The sequence below is a fragment of the Hyaena hyaena genome, unplaced genomic scaffold, assembly GCF_003009895.1.
Source record: "Hyaena hyaena isolate Hyena2069 unplaced genomic scaffold, ASM300989v1 scaffold_770, whole genome shotgun sequence".
In the NCBI taxonomy this organism is placed as follows: domain Eukaryota; kingdom Metazoa; phylum Chordata; class Mammalia; order Carnivora; family Hyaenidae; genus Hyaena; species Hyaena hyaena.
Window position 1 is genome coordinate 164,705 of NW_024081405.1, and position 22,187 is coordinate 186,891.

The 22,187-nt window shown below is 36.4% G+C and overlaps 1 protein-coding gene across 13 annotated transcripts in view; it reads right to left on the reverse strand.

The window, feature by feature from the left end:
• The window catches only part of KIAA0586 (KIAA0586 ortholog), a 112,320-nt gene that overhangs the window by 47,327 nt on the left and 42,806 nt on the right, over nt 1-22,187 (reverse strand). For all 13 annotated transcript variants that reach the window (XM_039218683.1, XM_039218681.1, XM_039218676.1 and 10 more), the window contains 9 exons: nt 21,286-21,479; nt 19,794-19,912; nt 16,522-16,721; nt 12,201-12,360; nt 11,410-11,629; nt 10,520-10,776; nt 8,670-8,746; nt 4,226-4,360; nt 1,412-1,589 (listed from right to left, as the gene is read on the reverse strand). In XM_039218683.1, coding sequence (XP_039074614.1) covers nt 1,412-1,589; nt 4,226-4,360; nt 8,670-8,746; nt 10,520-10,776; nt 11,410-11,629; nt 12,201-12,360; nt 16,522-16,721; nt 19,794-19,912; nt 21,286-21,479 — 1,540 coding nt within the window. The remainder of the gene's footprint in view (nt 1-1,411; nt 1,590-4,225; nt 4,361-8,669; nt 8,747-10,519; nt 10,777-11,409; nt 11,630-12,200; nt 12,361-16,521; nt 16,722-19,793; nt 19,913-21,285; nt 21,480-22,187) is intronic.

Here is a 22,187-nt window from a genome sequence, read left to right on the forward strand (position 1 = left end):
AGGGCGGAAATGGTGGGGGAAAGGGAGAGAGGCAAACCATGAGAGACTCTTGAATGCTGACAAAAACTGAGGACTGATGGATGTGGGGGGGAGGGGGGGATGGGCATGGAGGAGGGCACTTTGGGGATGAGCACTGAGTGTTATGTAGAAACTAATTTGACAATAAACTATTTGTAAAAAAAAAAAAAAAAGAATATATTTGATCCTCATTAATTTGATGACTGCATATTTGCAAATTCATCTACCCAATAAAATTTATTTGGAACCCCAAAATCAATAGTTGCAGTGCTTTTGTGGCCATTCACAGACATGTATAGACCAGTAAAAAGCTTTTGCATCACCCAATATACACTTCACCTGCTGAGCTTGAACAAGGTGCTGCTCTGCTTTCTTTCAGCTCCTATACTGTAAACAAGTTTGTTGTTGTTTGTTTTCTGTTTTGCTGTGTGTGTATGCTCTGTTCACATCTGCGTTTTTTTGTTGGTGATGGGTGGTTTCATGTGGCCCCCAGTCATACTGCTGAAGTGCTATCTGGTCTCCTACATGCACAAAGGCTATGATGGGCCTCAGAGAGAAATGCATGGATTGGATAAGCTTTGTTCAGGCATGAGCTACAGTGTTCAAGACCCTGAGCCCAATGTTAATACATTAACAATATATACTACAATAAGTTCTTTTAAACAGAAACACACAAACATAGACGTGATCATTTGACAAAGATGTTATGGTCAAAGGCTTGCAGGAACCCAGGCCTGTATGTTCCTCTAGGAGCAGTGGGTCAGTATTTACTAATTCGTTGTTCCTGGTGAGTCTAGAAAACATAACCTCAATCACTGTATGTGCTAGTGTTCAGTATTCTCTGTTCTGTTTTTATTTACAAAGTGTTAGAGCAGGAAGTTTAGCTAATGAGGTTCTAAAACAGTCATGAGTGCACTGAGCACTGTGTCAGAAATTCATGCAACACAGAGTGAATTTCTACAGTATTATGTAATTTAACCTTGTCCTAAACAAGGTATGTTCTGTCACCGTTTTGAGGTTCTAATTATATTTTTCTAATATGCAGTATAATAAATATATGACTAATAAAACTTTTTAAGTGTATGCATTTTACTAAAATTATCTCATGCACCATTCTGTGGCTCATATACCAAAACTAACATTTGGGAAAATATTGATATATATACCACAAAAAAAGTCATTACTAAATATTTTAAAAATGATCTTTTTGGTAATTTTTAATAAAAAAATTTTGCCCTCACCTGAAAATAATTTTCTTAATTCAGATTAAGATCACTCTTGTAATTATAACCAATAGAACACTCAGTATGAGAATACTACAAAGGAAGTGTGATGGAGTTCAAGTCAATATTCTAATAAATGACACATCAAGAAGTAGTATTTTGATGTATACCTGTCACTGTGACAAACTGCTGAGAGAAGGGGTCAGGAGCACGTTTTTGATCTAGTGACTCTGCATTAGTGGCAGTTGGCTGCATAGCGATGGAATGTGCCAGTATGATGTTCTCTGCTGCTGCTGTCAGCCTGGGCCTTTGTCCTTCACTAAGTTCACCCACACTGTTTTCCAAGTCCTAGAAAGGTAGAAACAATGGTTAAAAACACTGTATTAAAATCTAGTCAAGGGGCACCTTGGTGGCTCAATCAGTTGGGGTCCGCTCTTGATTTCAGCTCAGGTCACAATGTCGTGGTTTGTAAGATCGAGCCCCCCATAGGTCTCTGCATTGATGGTGCAGAACCCACTTCGGAATCTCGCTACCTCTCTCTGCCCTTCTCCTGTTTGTGCGTGTGCATGCATGGCTCTCGCTCTCTCAAAATAAAAAATAAACTTAAAAAAATTAAAAAATAAATAAAATCAAGTCAAAACAGCAAATTTTTGTCAAGTACGATGGTCCATGCCACTTGACTGTTTGGAAGATATTTTAGAAAGTGCCTATTATGCCACATACACACTACTGAAAGACAAGCCTAAAAACTTAGTTTAATCAGGCATTTAGCAATAGGCTTTGTTGCTAAAATCTTGTTTTTTATAAAGTTAAACAACCATTACCTGCTTTTCAAACTCTAAATTGGGTAGCAAAACACAGAAGAAAAAATTTATTATTTAAAGTAAATACTGGCACACATTACACATTGTTCATAGAGCTTAAAATTAAAATTTACCTCTCATTCTTTATGAATGAAAATTGCATGAACTTGTCAGGGTAAAATTTATAGTTAAACAAGTGTAATGATGAGAATATACCTTAAATGATAGAAACATTACCTCTATACAAACAATTACATTTTTTTTTATAAGTACAAGAAGAAGACTATTTTAACCCTATTTAATAAAGTTATTTTCTCTGGAAAAGTACACAAGTGCAAACACATCTCTTTATCAAATATATAAAGTAAATTTAAAAACTAGAAAAAATTGGGTTGCCAGGTGGTTCAGCTGTTTAAGCATCTGACTTTGGCTCAGGTCCTGATCTCAAGGTTTGTGAGCTCGAGACCCGCATCAGGCTCTCAGTGCCTGGAGCCTGCTTTGCATTCTGTCTTCCTCTCTGACCCTCCCCCACTCGTGCACTGTTTTTATCTCTCAAATTTAAATAAACATTAAAAAAAAACTATAAAAAATTTATAAGACTTCTATTTTCTTTCTGGATTAAAAATTATCTAATCACCAGCACATTTTGTAACTTGGAAATATTCTAACTATAAGTTTGCTAATCAAGAACTGAATAAAAATTCCAAAATCTGAAAGCTCTCATGTTTGTTATTTAAACGGGGTTTAATTTCAACCAAGTCTTTTTATTTTTTATTTTTTTTAAATTTTTTTTTTTTTTTTTATTTATAGGAGAGAGAGAGAGAGACAGCGTGAGCAGGGGAGGGTCAGAAAGAAAGAAACAAAAACTGAAAAAGGCTCCAGGCTCTGAGCTGGCAGTCAGCACAGAGCCTGACGCGGGGCTCGAACCCACGAACCACGAGATCATGACCCAAGCGAAAGTCGGACGCTTAACCGACTAAGCCACCCAGGCGCCCCCAACCAAGTCTTTTTAATAGACTATATGAAGAAATCACTGCTGAAGTCTCTTTCATGGCTCTACTGAATGTAAAATAAAATCTAACTTCTTAATTGAACATTCAAGATTTTCTACAATTTTCCCAAATTCTGTTATACTTCTACCTCCCCTAGGTCCCTAATCTGACTTTTCTTGAGGAGCGTCAATTACCTCAACAACCTTTAAATAGAAAAGGATTATTTTGCAATTAATATAAAACATTTAGAGACTCTTGGGCAAAGTAAAGAATGATGGCAGATACACATTCCCTAGAAATGAATTAGAAATGTTTCACAGTGTCTATATTATTCTGCCACTACCATATAAAATGTTGTGCAGTAAACAGTACCTTTTCCACTATGAATCAATTTTCTAGGGTACTTGTAATTGCTGAGCTATTTAACACCTTAATACTCTATGACCAGACTGAAGCCTTAGTTTTCCTACTCACAAAATGCTCTCATACTCCTAAGTATCATTGATCTTGACAACAACCCAAGCTGCTGATACTTGTACCCTGAATAACATCAGGGAGCACAAATGTTAATACATCAGCTAGGGTGAAAGGTTGCAGGCAAAATCTGACCAGGATTCATTCCTTCACCGTCTTCCCCTCCAAACACCAGGACTGGATTACAAAACCTCCATTTTCCTTAGCTTATGACCTGCTTGCCCAAAATATCTTAATAGCCTCTACAGTGCCCAAACCTAAAAGGTTCTTCATGATCATCTGGTTCAACCACCTTCTCCAGACTTATCTTTTTATCTAAAGTGCTAGTCACACTGAGATAGTCAACATTTTCTAGATATTTTCATCAGTTCTCAACTGTAGAGTAATTGTTAAGCCCTCTTCTACCCACATGACTAAGACCTTCCTAAAGGTAGGGATCCTGTCTCCTTTACATATTTACTATGTGTCTGGCATACAGTAAATGTCCAATAAATGGTTGAAGAAACAAAGAAAGAATGGATGATCCTCACAAATCATTTAAAAGGGTTTCTGTTCTTTTTCAACTGGAGAACAAGAGAGTTAGAACAAAAAGCCTGAATTCCTTTCAACTGTAAAATGCTAGCACTCTGTTTTAGGTCAAAGTTACAAAAGGTTGTTGTTTTTCCTGTACTAGGATCAAACCAAGAGAAAAAAAATCACTAAGGTTAACAAGTACCTCTGAATGGTAGACTGCTTGCTGTGAAACTAATGACTCCTGGGTCATTTTGGCAAGAAGAGAAAGAATTCCATCTGTAGGAGTTTTTTTATGGGGCATCCTAATCACTTGTCCTTCGCTGGGAGGATCATCTTCCTGAATGAAACGTAAAGACAATGAATACGGCAAAGAAACTCTTTCAAACAATTGCATTTTTCTTGATTTACGATTAATAAAACACAGTATTCATCATGAAAATGGCCTATTAGCACTTTATGGAAAGTAGGCAGACTCTACTTTCACGGAATTCTCATTTCCATTTGACTATACTAACAACCCTCTAGTTTGCCTCAAACAGAAACGACACCATAAAGTCATGTGATTACACTTCAACTGGAGATGTATTATAATAAATATGAAAATTGGACCCTCTGTCCCAAGTAACTGAGTTAGAACGATTCATAGATGTTTTACAGAGGGCCATCGAGTTTTTGGCTGACAGCTTCCTGCTTCATATTTATGCAGCACCCAAAGCACTCCACAGTGTGGTAATGGGGGCGAAGTACTGTCATAGTGCAGCAACCTGGACCGCAGGCAAAAATGAAAACCTGCAGTAATACGCGAAGGCGCTATAGACCTTTGAGCGTCCCTCTGCCTTCTGGGCTGGTCCCTGGTACTTGGCTAGGGGGCAGGTACTGCAGCTCTCCCTGGAGCACCGAGACGAGGCTTCCTGGTGCTCAAATATGACCTCTCCCAAAGATGAAGGGCAGTGTGGGCCTCAGATTCAGAGAAACTGGATTCCTCTGTAAATACAACTATTAAAAAGATGTTTAATTCCATCAATAGTATTTTTTACTTCTTTTACTATGAATGAAATGAAGTTTGTTAACTCTAGATTGCTATAAGTCTTTATCTCCCAGCTGTATATAAATAAATGCCTCTTGGTCACATGACTTCAGGTTATTCTTGGTTTTTCAAGATTGTACTTCCGCATTTGACTTCATTACAAATTTGCAGCACATCTGATTTAGGCTTAGCAAAAATATAAAGTTGGAGTTCAGTTTCAAATGTAGAAAAAGAAAAGATGTTATCATTTAGTCCTTGTTTGGTCTGGCTACTTGCTTTAAACAAACTCAAACATGCTCTGGCACCATGATAAAGTTCTAAGAATGGATAAAAATTCCACAATGACACGTTAAGTAAGCTGAGTGTTAGTTTAATTCTTCTCTGAAAATAAAGACATCTCATTTATGCCTTCCCCACATATTTCATAAAAGTGATTTCCACTCACTTCATAATGGACTCAATTACTTATACTAAATAATTACTGTTAGAGAAGTAATTGTTCCATTATTATCTTACAAAAACTCTCCTTAATATATTATTTATACCCCTGCATTTAGTAAATTGTTTTTAATAAATTTTGTTACTTGGATATATTAATTTCCAGATTCAGCATCTTTATACTATAAGGGTATTAAGTATTAAGCATCTTTAATAGTACGAAGATGCTATCTAGCCTCCAAAGCTGTCTGTTGGACTTGAGAAATGCCCCACCACACACACCTAGCCCCTTGGAACTTCAGCTTTAGCATTTAGATAGGCCCTATTAGAGCTCAAAATTTAGTTATCAGCTTAAAATGAAAAGGTATATAGACATCTATATCTGTATCTATATCTATACATATAGATATATGGGGGGAGGGAGAGAGAGGAGGAGGGTGGGAGTAGGGAGGGAGAGAGAGAGTTGTGGATCTGTCACTAAATAGCTATGTGACATGGACAAATATTTAACCTCACTCAGCTTCATCTGTGAAATGAGTAGTCATATATAACAAAGGATGCACATGAGAATGCTGGGAGCTTTTTCAAAAAATACAGGTCTAAGCTTCTAGCTGTCCACAAAAATGCACACCATACAACCCGCATGACCTACCGAACCTGTGTATCAGAGGATGGAACCAGCAGGCATACCTTTGAAAAGTTCCACTGGTAAATTTAATATACATCCTACCTTATATCACTTCAAGTGGTTGCTTTAAAGGAACTTCTAGCATTATGATTATAAAGGGATAGAAGGACATGGCTTTTCAAAACTACACCAATCTCTTTCTGTTTTCATCATGATCGTGTATAATGATACAAATGAAAGACAATAATGCCACGAGACTTTACTTCCAGATTTACTCAACCCCTTGAAACTACTAAACAAGTGGGCAAAGTATATGAACAATTCCACTTGAAGACGTGGGGCATCAGGTAACAAAAGACAGGGATTTCTGAGAGATGGAAAACAAATCAGAAGAGACCTGTGGCTGCTCTAGCTTACTGCCTGTGGAAGTTTCCAGGCTACAGCACAGGAGGGAGAACCCTGGCGGAGCTCAGTGGACCCCTGAGCTGAGAAGACAAGACTGCAAGTCCAAGGAAGCCAAGACAGCTAGGGTTCAGAAGACAGGCTACCAGAAAAGCGAGAGCTGCACAGGGAGAGACCTCTGGAAATCTGCAGAGGGTCCCCTTTTAGCACTAAGTACCAATCAGCACACGCATACAGGGTAAACTCATGAGGCTGGAGGAACAGGCACCTGAGAAACTACTGGCTCCAACAGTGCCCGGGGCGTGTGCTCAGGTTGGAGTAACAGCTGTTCCCACCAGGTGGGCTGGGAAACTACATTTAAGATGGCACTGGCTGGAGTGCACAGAAGGGGCTTGCCTCCAAAGTGGGAAACAAATAGGCCTGGAGCGAGTACTGCTCTGGTCTTGCCCAACGAATCTTTAAAGCAAGACTCAAAAGGGTAAAACTGCCTCTAGGTAGGTAACCTAACCGTATGTCTGAGTAAAGTCCAAAACTCTTTACAAAAAAAAAAAAAAAAAAAATTTGCATTAAATGTAATTCCTATAAAAAATTGATGCAAAAAAATCAACACAAAATTTTAGCAGATCAAATTAAACACCTTTTCTTAAAAAGTCTACCATACACCTGCCACATTATCCATCCATTCCACTCCTAGGTATTTGTCCAAGAGAAATGAAAGCATATGTCCATACAAAACTTACATACAGATGTTTACAGTTGCTTTATTTGTGACAGCCAAAACTGGAATAAATCCAAATGTCCAGTGACAGGTGAACGGACAAACTGTGGCACAACCATACAACATATTCCTACTACTCAGCGATAAAAAGGAAGGAACTATTGGGGTGACTGGGTGGTTCAATCAGTTAAGCATCTGGCTCTCAATATTGGCTCAGATCATGATCTTACAGCGGTGAGACTGAGGCCCGTGTCGGGTACTGTGCTGAGCATCGAGCCTGCTTAAGATTCCCTCTCCCTCTCCCTCTGCCCCTCTCTCACCTCACACTCCCTCTCAAAAAAAGAAAAGAAAAAAGGGGGGAGAAAAGGGAACGAACTACGCTACACACGACAACACAGATGACTCTCAAAACGATTATGCTGAGTTAAAGCAACCAGGAAAAAACAAATATATCCATTTCTGTTATTTTGCAAACTAATCTATAGTTGCAGAGAGCAGACCAGCAGCTGTGGTAGGCGTGGGGATGAGAGGACTGACGGAGACGAGGAGGAGCGATTACAAAAGGGCATGGGGAAACTCCGGGGGATGGTCGATGAAGATATGTTCATTATCTTGACTGTAGTAATGGCTTTACAGATGTATACATATGTCCAAAATTATCAAACTTTTTACAAAAGAAAAACAATAACAGCAATGCTTGGCAAAGGTTATAGATAAACATAGATGAGAATTGAGTACAACTACCTGTTCTTGCTTAGGTTGCTGCAATTATATATAAAAAGTAAAGACTTCTATTCCTTAATAGTATTTCAAAAGAAAATTCCTATTATCACTACTGTATAAAATTTAGGTATGTAATAGTTGATATTACATATAGTACTAATTGATATTACACATATTGTAAGAATTATAATAACATATTTTTCAATGCTTATTTTTCCTTCCACAGAGCTACATAATAACTAGGAAGTGATGGTACCACCACCGGGTCCTATTTCAGTTTCTTTTTCTTATACCATGAATTCAATTATTTTTAGCTAAAAGAATTATAATACTGGTTAGGGAAAAATAACAAATTTATTAAGAGAGCCGGTTTCAACTGATAAAATCCTGTTTGAAATATTGTAAAGGCAATATATCCATCTGACAGTTTGTACTGAGCTAGATTTTCTTCATATGATTATATTAACTGTGTAGTTTTGAACCACTGGAGCCATGGAGATTAATAGTTTTCTTTGCATTCCTACAATTATGATAATGAAGCCTGAGAATATGATAACGAAATGTGCAAGAAACCTTAAATTCTTTCATGGATATTTTATTAAATTTTATACCTATAACTCAAATATTTGAGAAAAACCCTAATCAATGGCAACAAGTTCATCGAAATATTCTTCACGTCAGAATTCAATACAGAGCCAATAATTTCTTACCATTTCAAGGGCATCATGCAGAGTACTGGATAAGCTATCATTTAGGTTTGTCAGATACAGCCCTCCATCTCCTAAAGCTAGAAATTATAGTGTAAAAATTAAAAAAACAGAAGAAACATAAATTTAGTCAACAATCTGACCGTAAAGCCATTACATTTAAACTCATACAATAAAAATACTGTTCCTAAAGAATAATCACAAGCTACTCAATCTCACCAGTTTTTTTAAAAGTATATTTTTCATAACAAAGATGAGATTTTTGTTTTACTTACCAGCTTGCCAGAACTGTAACTATGAAACTGAGAAAGAGGCACTCCTAAATACTGCCAATGTAATTAAAAACGGGCTAAAATTAAAAACTGATTAACCTTTTGGGGCCCCTGGGGGCCTTAGTCAGTTAAGCGCACAACTCTTAATTTTGGCTCAGGTCATGATCTCAGAGTTTGTGGGTCCTAGCCCCACATCAGACTCTGTGCTGACACCTTAGGATTTTTTTCTCTCTCTGTCTCTCTCTCTGTCCCTCCCCTACTCACTCTCTCACTTTCTCTAAATAAATAAACATTAAAAATAAACAAACAAAAAACTGATTAACCTTTCTACAGAGCAAGTTGGTAATGTATCAGTATTTTAAAGGTGCATACTCTGATTCAGCAATTCCACTTCTAGGCTTGTACTGTTCTATTTATTGTATTTTAATGTTTGGTTGATGCAGGGCTCAATCCCATGAACCATAAAATCATGACCTCAGCTGAAATCAAAAGTCAAATGTTTGGGGCACCTGGTTAAGCATAGTTAAGCATCTGACTCTTGGTTTCAGCTCAGGTCTTTACCTCATGGTTTGTGAGTTCAAGCCCCACATCAGGCTCCACGTTGACAGTGCGGAGCTTGGGATTCTCTTTCCCTCTCTCTCTGCCCCTCCCCTGCTCATGCTCTCTCTCTGCTTCTCTCTCTGCCTCAAAATGAATGAACTTAAAAAAAACACACACACACACAGATAAATGCTTAACCAACTGAACCACCCAGGTGCCCCTAGGCATGTATTCTTTTTTTTTTTTTAACTTTTTAATGTTTATTTATTTCTGAGAGAGAGACAGACAGAAGGTAAGTGAGGGAGGGGCAGAGAGATTGGGAGACACAGAATCTGAAGCAGGCCCTAGGCTCTGAGCTGTCAGTACAGGGCCCAACTCAGGACTCTAACTCATGAACCGTGAGATCATGACCTGAGCCGAAGTCCTTTGCTTAAACAACTGAGCCACCTAAGGCATCTCCCTAGGCATGTATTGTATGGAAATTATCAGATAGGTGTACATAGTACACACACATACGCATATATGTATGTGTGTAAGAATGGTCATCAGAGAGCTCTGTATAATATGGAAACACTGAAAACAATCTACATGCCGGCCACTATGGCATTGTTTTAATAGAATACACACAACTAAAAAATGAGGTACAGCTCTATGTGTTGATATAAAAAGGTATCCACAATATATTATTAGGTAAAAAAATAAATGCAGGCTTCAAAATAATTTATATAGTATGATTCTATTTTTAAAGATAAAAATACACATGTACATGTATTTAGCTATCTATATATGCAATAGAAAAAAAAGACTGGAAGAGTATATTTCAAACTATTAAGAGTGGTATTATTTCTGGAAGGTGAGATTTATGAGTTAGATTTTACTTTCTGAAATTAAGGCAGAGAAGAGTTAACCTGCAGAGTCCATATTCTTTCTATTAGATTAGGTTTAATCTTGAAAATTAAGTAAAATCACTTGACACAGGAAATTATTACTTGGGAATTATCATAACCTAACCAGTGAAACCAATGATACAAGTTAACTTACTCTTGGGGGCCACTGTTTGACCGCAGTTAAATAAAATCTCTCCTTCAGAGATGGGTCTATCTAAAGTCTCAGTTTCAGTGACAGTAACACTCAAGGTGCTCTCGGTTGTTGATGAATCAGAGCTTGGCATCTGTATGGAGGAAGGGGCCTGGGCGGCAGCAGCAAGTGGCACAGAACGAACTGGAGGTTCTGGGGGTGCAGGCTGAGTAGGGAAATCCACACTCTCAGGTTCTTCATCCTTGGCCACAGACATTACACTAACAAGAAAAAGACCGATTGTGAACTTACTAGATCACTGAAAGCCTCTACTGATTTTTATATAGAAAACAGATTCAAAAGTCTCCCTTAGCCAAGTATTTCTATAATCTACACTACTGTAATTACCAAGACTTATTTTTCCAAAGTTGTTTGCATGCTTTAATCATAGACCATCTTGAAAGTTCTACCATTTCTAAAACCAATCTACATGGTAGTACTTTAGAAACAAATTACTTTAATTTAGTAGATTAATTAGTTTAGTACAAAAAAATAAAACTTAACTGATCATCATAAATGAAGATTCACTCTGGGCAGGAATCATCTTCCATGTTACTAACAATATCATAACAATATATACCTTTATATATATATATATATATATATATATATATATATATATATATATATATATTTTCTGTTTCAGAAAAAGTCTTTTCAAATGAGAATTGAAGGCCTAAATAAATTTGGTGAAATTTTTAAAAACTTGAAGTTTATGAAACTTCTTTCTACTAAAGTATAAAGTAGCTTATGGTTTATAAAACTTCATTTATCATTTCTGATATTTTTAAGGGTTCACATATGTCAACTTAAGATGAAATGCAGTTGCTGAAAGTAACTATGCTATCACTTACATAGCTCTTGGGTGAAGTTCTCCTTGCAGAGAGTTGGGATTCTCTTCTTCCAAGGGCAAGTCTCCATCGCTCCACGGCCTAGGACGCTCTGGGCCTGGTATCTCCAATTTCTCAACAGAAATCTCTGACAAAGTTGGAGTAAGAGCTGCTGCCGGAGGAGGTGTAGCAGCAGGAGTAACTGTTGGAGTATTAACAAGTGTGATGGCAGGCATATCATTTCCTAACGATTTTTTGTTTGAAAAGAAAGGAAAAGATACAAGTCATTAAACAACTCCATAGGAAGGCAAGATATATTGTTTCAAGAATTTCTTAATATTTTGGCATACAAATAATGGGGATAATAATAATAATAATAAATAATAATAATAATAATAAGTAATAATGGGAAAATTCCCAAATTAATTTAGTAAAATATAAGAAAATAATCTTGAAAAGACATTACTTTTAATACTACCATGAACTTAAAGGCAGTCTAAGTGTGTATTAGATCATATACACTTTTTTTAACAGTTTTTTTTTTTTTTTTTTAAGTAATCTCTATGCCCAACATGAGGCTCAAACTCACAACCCTGAGATCAAGAGTTGTATGCTCTAGGGACTGAGCCAGCCAGGAACTGCTAGGAAACTAAGAAACCAATTTCTTAGTTTCTTTGCAAGAAAAAAATGATTTACTAAAACCTAGTAAGCAGTAGGTATGTACATTTTAATCTATAAAGCATCTCATAAAATAAACCATGAAATCTTATTTAAGTTATTAGATCAAAACTGAGTTATAGAAATAAGGTTTCTACCTTTTTCAGCAAATATTTCTTTCACATGAATAGCCAAATCATGATCTGATTCAGAGGGAGTAGAATCTGGAGTTTTTACCAACACACGCTCCATAGGAGGTAATGAAGGTGAATGAGGAGGAGTTGGTTGTGGGGTAGGCACTGGGGTACACACTCTTGCCTAAAATAAACAAGATAAGTGGTGTTTATAATCACCCATATAAAGGTAATGTAAAACAATGAAATGAGCTCATTTGGAGATTTAATAGAATTTAAATAGATGGGGAAGAAATGGAGCCCTAACTTCCCTAGCTCTTGAACATCTAGCTGTTCCGTTTCAAGACTAGCCTGCAGAAAGCCTCAGGCTATTACAATAGAACTGAGTCTGACGTAGGCCCCAAAGAAATCGAAGGCTCCCTCCTTTAATATAGATAGGAAGACACAGCTGAATATACAGCTAAAGATCAAATGCAAACACACGCTGGGTAGGCTATGTAACAGAAAGGAAGCATTTTAACTGACAAGGTATCAGTGAGGAGCTTTTTAGCACAAGAGATCAGAGCCTGTGAAAAGCAATGGAAGCGGAAAAAAAAGGAGGGAGGATGCAATGAAGACAGTATGAAAAAAGTACTGGGGAAGAAAAAAGTAAACACTTTAAAACTGATTTGTTAAATATGTAATCATTCAAATGAGTCAGAATTCAAAAAAGTACAAAAGAAAAATAATGAGGATTAAATCTCCTTTCCTAGCCATGTTCTGTCCACCTAGTTCCCTTCCCGAGTCATCAAACATAATCTTGACTTAACTCATTTCATATGTGTATAGATTATCTACAGAACAACTTCCTAACAGTGGGATTGCTTGTTTAAATGGTTAACTGCATTTTTAATTTGAATACACATTGCCAGTTTCTCTCTACAGGGTTATATTATTGTACACTAACCACAAGAACGTATGAGAATTCCGATTTCCCCAAGGTTTTCTACACAATGACATTATAAAACTTTTAGAATTTTACCAATCTAATCAGTAAAAATGAGGTGTCAGTGATTTTTTTCTTATTATCAACCACATTGACCATCTTTTTATATGTGTATGAGCCATTTGTATTTCTTTTTTTGGGTGTGAACTGTCTAGACATGTCTTTTACCTATTTTTCAAATACACTGTCTTTTTCTCCTCATTGTAAAACATCCTTATACAGGAGGGTAATTAGCCTTTATTCTGTATGAGTTGAAAATTGATAGCAATTTAAAAACCATGAAGCATATTAAAAATTCTATAGTACTGCTTAATAATTAGCATATTCTCAGCTTTTGCTTTTATTTATTTTTTTTAATATTTTTATGTATTTCTAGGAGAGAGAGAGACAGCGTGAGCAGGGGAGGGTCAGAGAGAGAGGGAGGCACAGACTGAAACAGGCTCCAGGCTCTGAGTTGGCAGTCAGCACAGAGCCCGACGCGGGGCTCGAACCCACGAACCGCGAGATCATGACCTAAGCGAAAGTCAGACGCTTAACCGACTAAGCCACCCAGGCGCCCCTCAGCTTTTGCTTTTAAATGAAAGAAATATATGTTTTTTTTTCTTCTTGACTGGATAAAACTACAGCCAAAAACGTACTGTTTCAAAAACACTACTGACCATCACCATGTAGAGGATCTGAAAGTATTCTACTAGTATTAGTAGTGGATAATGAAGATAAACAATTAGTTATTGAGTACCACATTCTAGACACTAGATTAAGTTACTTATGTTCATCATCTCACTATATCTTCCACAAAATCTTGGCTAAGAAGATAACAGTATGATAAAGATGTAAGTCTCTCCAAATTAAACCAATCAAAACTGGATCGATTCCCATAAAAATTCCAACAAAATCTTTTACGGAACTTGAAAACTAAATTTTAATGTGTATTTAGAAGATCGGAAGGCCAAGAAAAGCCATGGCAATTCTGAAGATAATGAACAATATGGCAGTGGTGGAAGGGAGCTTGCCCATCTAGATACTCAGTAAGCAGATTTGATAAAATCTTGGTCATTTTAACTCTGTATTTTCTCTATTATACTTGAGACTAAAGTAACAGAGCTGAGGGTTCAAATTCAGATCTTCCCAGCTCTGAAGTCTGTGCTCTTAACAACTGTATATACTGCCTATTATTACTGATTTTTCTACATTTTCTCATTGAATCACCCTCATGAGAGTATGAATATGCAGCACACAGGCAGAAAACAAACCAGCGTTAATTAGCACAGAGAAAACCATAACCCTGACAACATCTGCACTGCATGCATTAGCAATGAGCTAAGAAAGCACAAACCCAAATGATGTACCTAATCTCGGACATAATAATCACATCAATTACATTATTCCATCTCCATAAAATTCAAATATGTAACTTTATGGGGTTTTTCAAGTTTATTTTAAGAGAGAGAGAGCATGCACACATGTGTGTGCAAGGGAGAGGCAGAGAGAGAGGGAAAGAGAGAGAATCCCAAGCAGGCTCTGCAGTGTCAGTACAGAGCCCGACTTGAACTCATGAACCAGAAGATCATGACCTGAGCCGAAATCAAGAGTCAGACACTTAATTGACTGAGCCACCCAGGCATCCCTGTAACTTCACATACCTCAAATGAGTTAATTTAAATGTTTCACCTGTGTAAAATGATGCCCTCATGATCTATGAAATCAGAAGTAACTACAAAGTTTTAAACAGGTGGTAATAGTATAGAGTCCATATATATATAACATGTAGAATTCCATGTTGCTATAATAACAATAAAATAGAAATAAATAGAAACTATTTAACACGGTATGGCTGATGAAATAAACAACAAAAAAAGAGCCTAAACTATAGTCTTTTAAAGATTAAAAATATCAGTTTATATAATAACCAAAACCAACTTGTGACTGTTGGCTATATCATGAATAAAAAATATCCTATAAAGGTTAATTTGGAACAACAGGATGATTTGAATATGGACTCTATATTACATAGTATTAACATATAAATGTTAAATTTCTTTAGGAATATGATGATGGCATTTTGATTATGTAAGAGAGTATCTTCTTTTTATGAGATATAGCTGATGATCCGAAGTATCATGATATCTGCAACTTTCACATGATTTTTAAAGAATATGTAACATATAAAGACAGATAAAATATGTCAGAAAGTTATCAACTGGGGCTCCTCGGTGGCTCAGCCGGTTAAGCATACAACTCTTGATTTCAGCTCAGGTCATGATCTCACAGTTTGTGAGTCTGAGCCCCCATCTGCGCTGTCAGTGCAGAGCTTGCTTGGGATTCTCTTTCTCTGCCCCTCCTCGACTTACTCTCTTTCTCTCAGAAAAAAAAAAAATTTATAAGTTACCAAGTGGTAAATACCAGGTAGAAAGTATACAGATGTTCACTGTATCATACTTTCAACTTTTCTATAGATTTAAAAGTTTTTAAAATGAAATGCTGGGCAAAATATTACTATAGCATAGCAACAACAAAAAAATCAATCTGCACCACAAACCATGACCTTATTACAATACCTAATGAAAAATTTGTCCATCTTTTTTCTTTTTTTTCTTTAAAATTTTTTTTATGTTTTATTTATTTCTGAGAGAGAGAAAGAGAGAGAGACAGCAAGAGTAGGGGAGGGTCAGAGAGAAAGGGAGATACAGAATCCGAAACAGGCTCCAGGCTCTGAGCTAGCCATCAGCCCAGAGCCCGACACAGGGCTTGAACCCACGAACCATGAGATCATGACCTGAGCCCAAGTTAGACACTCAACCGACTGAGTCACCCAGCGCCCCCATCTTAATTTTTCTAATGTTTATTTATTGATTTATTTTTGAGAGAGAGTGTGCAACCAAAAATGCAGGGGAGGGGCAGAGAGAAAAGGAGACAGAGGATCCCAAGGAGGCTCTGCACTGTCAGTGCAGAGCCCAACATAGGGCTTGAACTCACAAACTGTGAGATCATGACCTGAACCAAAATCATGAGTCATAGTCTCAACTGACTGAGCCACACAGGCACTCCCATCTTACTGTTTTGTTTTTTGGGTTTTTTTTAATGTTTTTAATTTATTTCTGAGAGAGAGAGACAGCATGAGCAGGGGAGGGTCAGAGAGAGAGGGAGACAGACTCTGAAGCAGGCTCCAGGCTCCGAGCCAGCCGTCAGCACAGAGCCCAACGTGGGGCTCGAACCCACGAACCGTGAGATCCTGACCTGAGCCGAAGTCGGCCGCCCAACCGACTGAGCCACCCAGGCACCCCCCCATCTTACTGTTTTTTAAGAAATGTACCAAAAATTCCCCAGGACTACAAGTCATGAAAGGAGAGTCACTCCTACCGGCAAGTATGTGTTGTTTGTCGAAACATCTCCAGAAACACTTGTGGCAGGAGGACCCTGCTTCTTTGCTTCTCTGTCACCCAGCATGACAGCAATGGTCTCAGCAAGAGCTTCATTCACAAAATGGCTAATCATGTCTGAACTCACAGGAACCCCAGCATCAACAAAAAGCCGGAGGGCACCATTGCTTGTTCCTTCCACTAAAAAAAAAAAAAAAGAAAGAATTCAATTCAATAATTCAAATCTTACTTATTAAATTTTTAGAGATGCACACTGGTGTTGTATATAAAGGATGAATCACTGAATTCTACTTCTGAAACCAATATTACACTGTATGTTAACTAAAATTTAAATTAAAAAATGTAGAGATGTAAACATCTGTGTAAAAGGGGGTAGGAGAAAGAATAAAAACAAAAATACAAAATTATTTGTTACAAAAGAGAATAAGAAGACAACTTACATAATGAACATCCTTTCTAAACAAACCAAAAAAGGGAAGAAAACACCCAGGTGTAAACTTTATTCACATGGCCTCTTCCCTACCACCTCAGAATTTAGTGATGGAAAGGATCTACATCCACTTAAATGTTCTCACCTGAAAACAACTCACATTTATTTCCAAGAGTAGGGTAACAGGAAACCCTATGATAGATCTTGTCTAAAACACAAAGACACAATGACTGGGGGATTTTAGAGAAACAGTGGCTGCTGCATAAAAATGAAGACAAATCTTCCTTCTTTCGAGTTTCAGATACACCAGATATAAACACTACAGACTAAATCTACTCAAACTTGTATAGTAGTTTACATGCTTGATATCAGAAGCTATATAGATAGGCAAATTAATATTCCAAATAGGTAATACTTTTCATTTGTAAAAATGTTCATAAAATGCAGTTAAAAACTTCCTTAACAAACTTCACTAGATTTAAAGTGGCTACATTTCTAAAGCTCTGTGTGGAGAACAGGTAAACAATGATCTATACAATTTGATAGAGAGGTCATCTCTCCAAAGAGAACTCCTTAATTAGTACAGCTAAGGCAGCAGTATCCAAAATTTCCCAAAAAGTGAGTATAGTTGTTTTGGGATCACTTGTTGAGGGATAAGTAACAGCAATTTACTCTGCAGTTACCATATTAAAGACTATCAAATTTCAAACTTATATTTAACAGTATATGTAGATACACCTTTTCAGTTCTCATAATTTATTGTTTTGGTATGACCAGAAATCAGAACACCTCTGTTATAAAAGCCAAAAGCCCTACCCAGATGTAGGCAAAACAAAAGTAAACACAAGGGTTTTAAATAGAAGAGAATAGGCTCTAAAAGCCCAGTTTGGAAAGTTTAAGATTTTCATCCAGGAAAACAAATTTCCTCATCACTTTGTTGGTCATTTTTTCCTTCCTTACAAAAAATGATGAAAGAAAACCCGGGGTGGTAGCAGGGGAGGAAGCATTCAAGTTATACTAAACAGGAAGAATTAACCCAATGCAACAATAAATGGTATAGAGTGAGGGTATAGGCTGTAGCCGGATAGAGATGAGGAAAAGCAAAGCAAAAGAGAATCAAACAAACAGTAATTCCAAAACCGTGGAGATTGGGCACTTAGAAAATTCTTATTAATGTAAACCGAAACTAAGAAAGAGCAGGTCATGTTAGAAAAATGAGATACATTTTGGACATTTCAAGTTTAGGATGCCAGTGGAGCCTCAAGTAGAATATTCATCAACAAACAGAACTGCAACCTTCCAGCCTAGATGTTTGGCTTACAAGTCATCAACTGGGGTAACAAATGGCAAGAAGATACTGGAGGAAAAAAGAACAGAAAAGAAAGAAGTCAAAGCACAGAAACTTAGGAGGAACAAGAACAGAATGGATTCTAAGAAACCAAAATGAGTAGGACATTTTAAGAACTAGAGGTGGTCAATAGTGCCCATGTTAGAGCCAGGTAGGAAGATAAGAATTTGGAAAAAAGGTTATTCTTGACAATCAAATTCTGTGAGAGTGATGAGTTTCATTAGGGAGAGGGCAGAAAGCTCTATAATGACTAAAGAGAAAATGGCAGTGAGAAAGTAAAAGCTGTAAATGTGGACTCTGAAGTCTAGGATTTAGGCAGTTAAAAGATAAGTCTAGTCTACGGAAGAGGAAAATTAGGTAATTCTGGGGGCACCTGGATGGCTCAGTCGACTAGGCGTCCGACTTCGGTTCAGGTCATGATATTGTGGTTTGAGTTCGAGCCCTGTGTCTGGCTCTGAGCTGTAAGCACAGAGGCTGTTTCAGATTCTCTGTCTCCCTCTCTCTCTGCCCCTCCCCTGTTCCTACTCTGTCTCTGTCTCTCAAAAATAAATAAAACATTTTTTTTTAAATTAGAAAAAAAAGAAAAGTAGGTGATTCTGGATGGGAGAGAAGGGAGAAAAAGAGAGAATGATACAAAGAAATGTTTAAAAAAGAAGAACAAAGTTGAAGAACTTACACAATCCAATTTCAAGACTCATTTTTATATTACAATAATGTGTGTTATGGACATAAAAATAGACTTGCATATCAAGGGACAAAAGAGAAAGCCTAGAAATAGAGTCATAAATATTTGGCCAACAGATTTTCAGCACAAGGGTCAAGACAATTCATTAGGACTAAGGTACAGTAGTGTTTTTTATCAAAACTCATCAAACTGTACACTCAGAATTGGTGAATTTTATGGCAAGTAAACTAAACCTCAAAAAAGCTGATGGAAAAGGAGGCAGAAGATCAGGGGAAGAGGGGAAGGAGGAAAAGGAAGAAGAAGGAAGGGAAGAAGAAGAAGAGGAAGGAGAATGAGAAGAGAATGATACAGGTTCCATAAAGAAAAAGGCTCGTTTATCCACTCAGTGAACATGTAAAGTCTTATTAGGTGTCAGTCAGAGGCTAAGCACTAAAGGAGAAACATCCTCAATTTATAGTCTAGTAAGTGAGGCAGATATGTACTCCAATCGTAATCCAGTCTGATAATTCCCATAACAAAGATACATACAAAGTGCTATGGGAAATAATAGAGAGATTTGGGCTGGGAGGGATGGAGGCGTGGAATAATAATAATAATCTGAATGCTGCCATGTGAAATAAGGGGGTGAGAGAGCCTCCACTACAGAGAACAACAGGGAAAGGATTATTGGAAGGAAGAGCTTATCTTTTGTCAGCCAAAGACTACTCAACCTCTAAACTACATAAATCCATGACTTGCAGGTTTTATCCTTTAATAACAAAAAAATTTTAAAGATTCGATTTTACTTACCTATGTCAGAAGTCGGTGGCTCACTTGCCTCACTGACTGAAGCACTGACATTTGCTATGGCCTGTTGTTGGATTGGAAAGAGCCCAGAGATAATTCTTGACATTATTTCTTGCTCTACCCTGGGGGATAAAAGTTGAGGATTCCTCAATTTGACTGAAATGTATAAAGTATTAGAAATACCATCCTTAAAAGTAAACTTTACCCATAGACACTAACATTTACATGTAAAAGTAGTGATTCTGAAAGTTGAATCTGGAGAGAAAAAAATAAATCAAATATATCTTCTAGCAAAATAGACCACATGAAACAGAATCTCCATGTAGAAGAAAGTTTAGGTCAAGAATTATCTGACATATCCTGTACCTAAAATGTTGGGCTCCCTACTTTGAAAGCACCCATACAAAACCATGCAAGATAAGAATTAGAAGAGAAGTCCAGCTGCCCCTCTTCAAAGAAATAAATATATAGACTGTGATACAGGTTGTTTTCCTCTTTAAAAGTAAAGATAATTTATTTCCAAGGTCAGTTTTAGGAAGTTGAGAAGGAAGAAGTGGAGGAAAACAAAGGGGAACACAAGGCCACTGCTTCTGTACATTTCTTTAGAACAGTCAAGAGGCTGATGAAAAATTATTATTATACGAGTAACACATATTCTTTGTAGATAAATTATAATATATGTAAAAATTAAAGAAAATAGAAAAGGCTCACACATTATCTCAGATTCAGGGACAAACACAACTAACAATTTGGTATATGTTTTTCAGATTTTTTCCTATGCACATTTATTTTTGAGGGAAGTCTTGTAATTATTAATATCTTTCAATCTCATTAAATATTCTTTATTAATATCTCATAATCTCATTAAGTATTCTTCTAAATTTAATCTTGATAACTATTACTATTCAGGTGTTACGTTTATTCCATAAATTCTTTAAGGTTTCTCACAGGTAAAAACAGGATAAAAATAGAGTTCATAAGTTGATAAAGTAACAAGCAGAATAATGCCTTGTTTATACTAAATACTGTATGTGCTAAGTAGTCTACGGTCTAGTAGCAGAACCATAATTATTTCCTTAGGATAAATTTCTGGAAGTGAATCACTGGATTAAAGAATATGTACAGGGCACCTGGCTCGGTTGGTAGAGCATGTAACTCTAAATCTTGGAACTGTAAAGTGGAACCCACACTGGGTATAGAGATTATACCTAAAAAAAAATCTTAAAAAAGAAAAAAAGAATATGTACATTTTTAAGGCTTTTGTTACTTAACAATAGCCTCTTTTGACATAATAGGCAGCCGAAACATAAATATGCAAGAAAAGAAACAATACCTTCAACAACTAGTTAAAACTTTCATATCGTATCAGCTTACAGTGATTGTAGCAAAGGACAATTTAACAAACAAAAGAAAACACGGAAGATTTTCAACCAAAATTTAATACTTTATATTTCCTACTATGATTCTGTTCACACCAACACCACTGTAAACGCACCACTGAATTAAGTTGTTTTCCAATGTTTCTTTTCTCTGAATTACTTTATCCAGAATATCAGTAGTGGGCTGAAAAGTAGAAGCAACTGGTGGAAAAGGAGGACCATTATATTTTGTAGAAACAGCTTTCACACTTCTGTTAAACTCCAGAATTGGTTCAGAGTATTCTGGAATTTCATCACGTTTTTCTTCTTCCTGGTAATAATAATTTAAAAAAAAACTGTAATATTCCTTTATCTGTTTAACATTTACTGGTGACAAGTAGAGATTGGGAACTTAGGTCAGTGAATTAATACTTCTACATTAATCAACTGCATTTCTAATTAGGTGGTATTATATATTTAGGATATACACATTTATCATACAGACCACACTGAAGAAACCTTAATTACACAATTATTTTAAAACCCAATGTTCATTTCAAGCAGTCATAAAACAAATTAGATAACATGTTTATGCCTGCATAAAATATTAAGATTTACCTCTAGAAATTTATTAATTTATTATCATAATAAAACTGATGCTTCCAAATATAACTGCTTCCTCTTTCTAAAACTATAATTTACATTTACATATGCAGTTAGGTTATCTTTTACATTATTTGTACCATCATATCATGATCAATGGAGTTCTGAAATTTAAAATTTTCATTATGAAAATATCATATATGTTTAAATACACAAACAGTGCTTATCCACTGTATTTGTTATGTATAAATTACAAGTATCCCATTTATCTGTTCCCCAGCTTTAACAATTATCAACCCATGGCCAACTTGTGTGATCTATACTCTCCCAACCACTTTACCCTTCATATAAAATTTTGAAATAAATCATAGATATAATTTTACCTGTAAATAATTTAATATGAATCTCAGAAAAATTAGGATTCTTTAAAAATTCT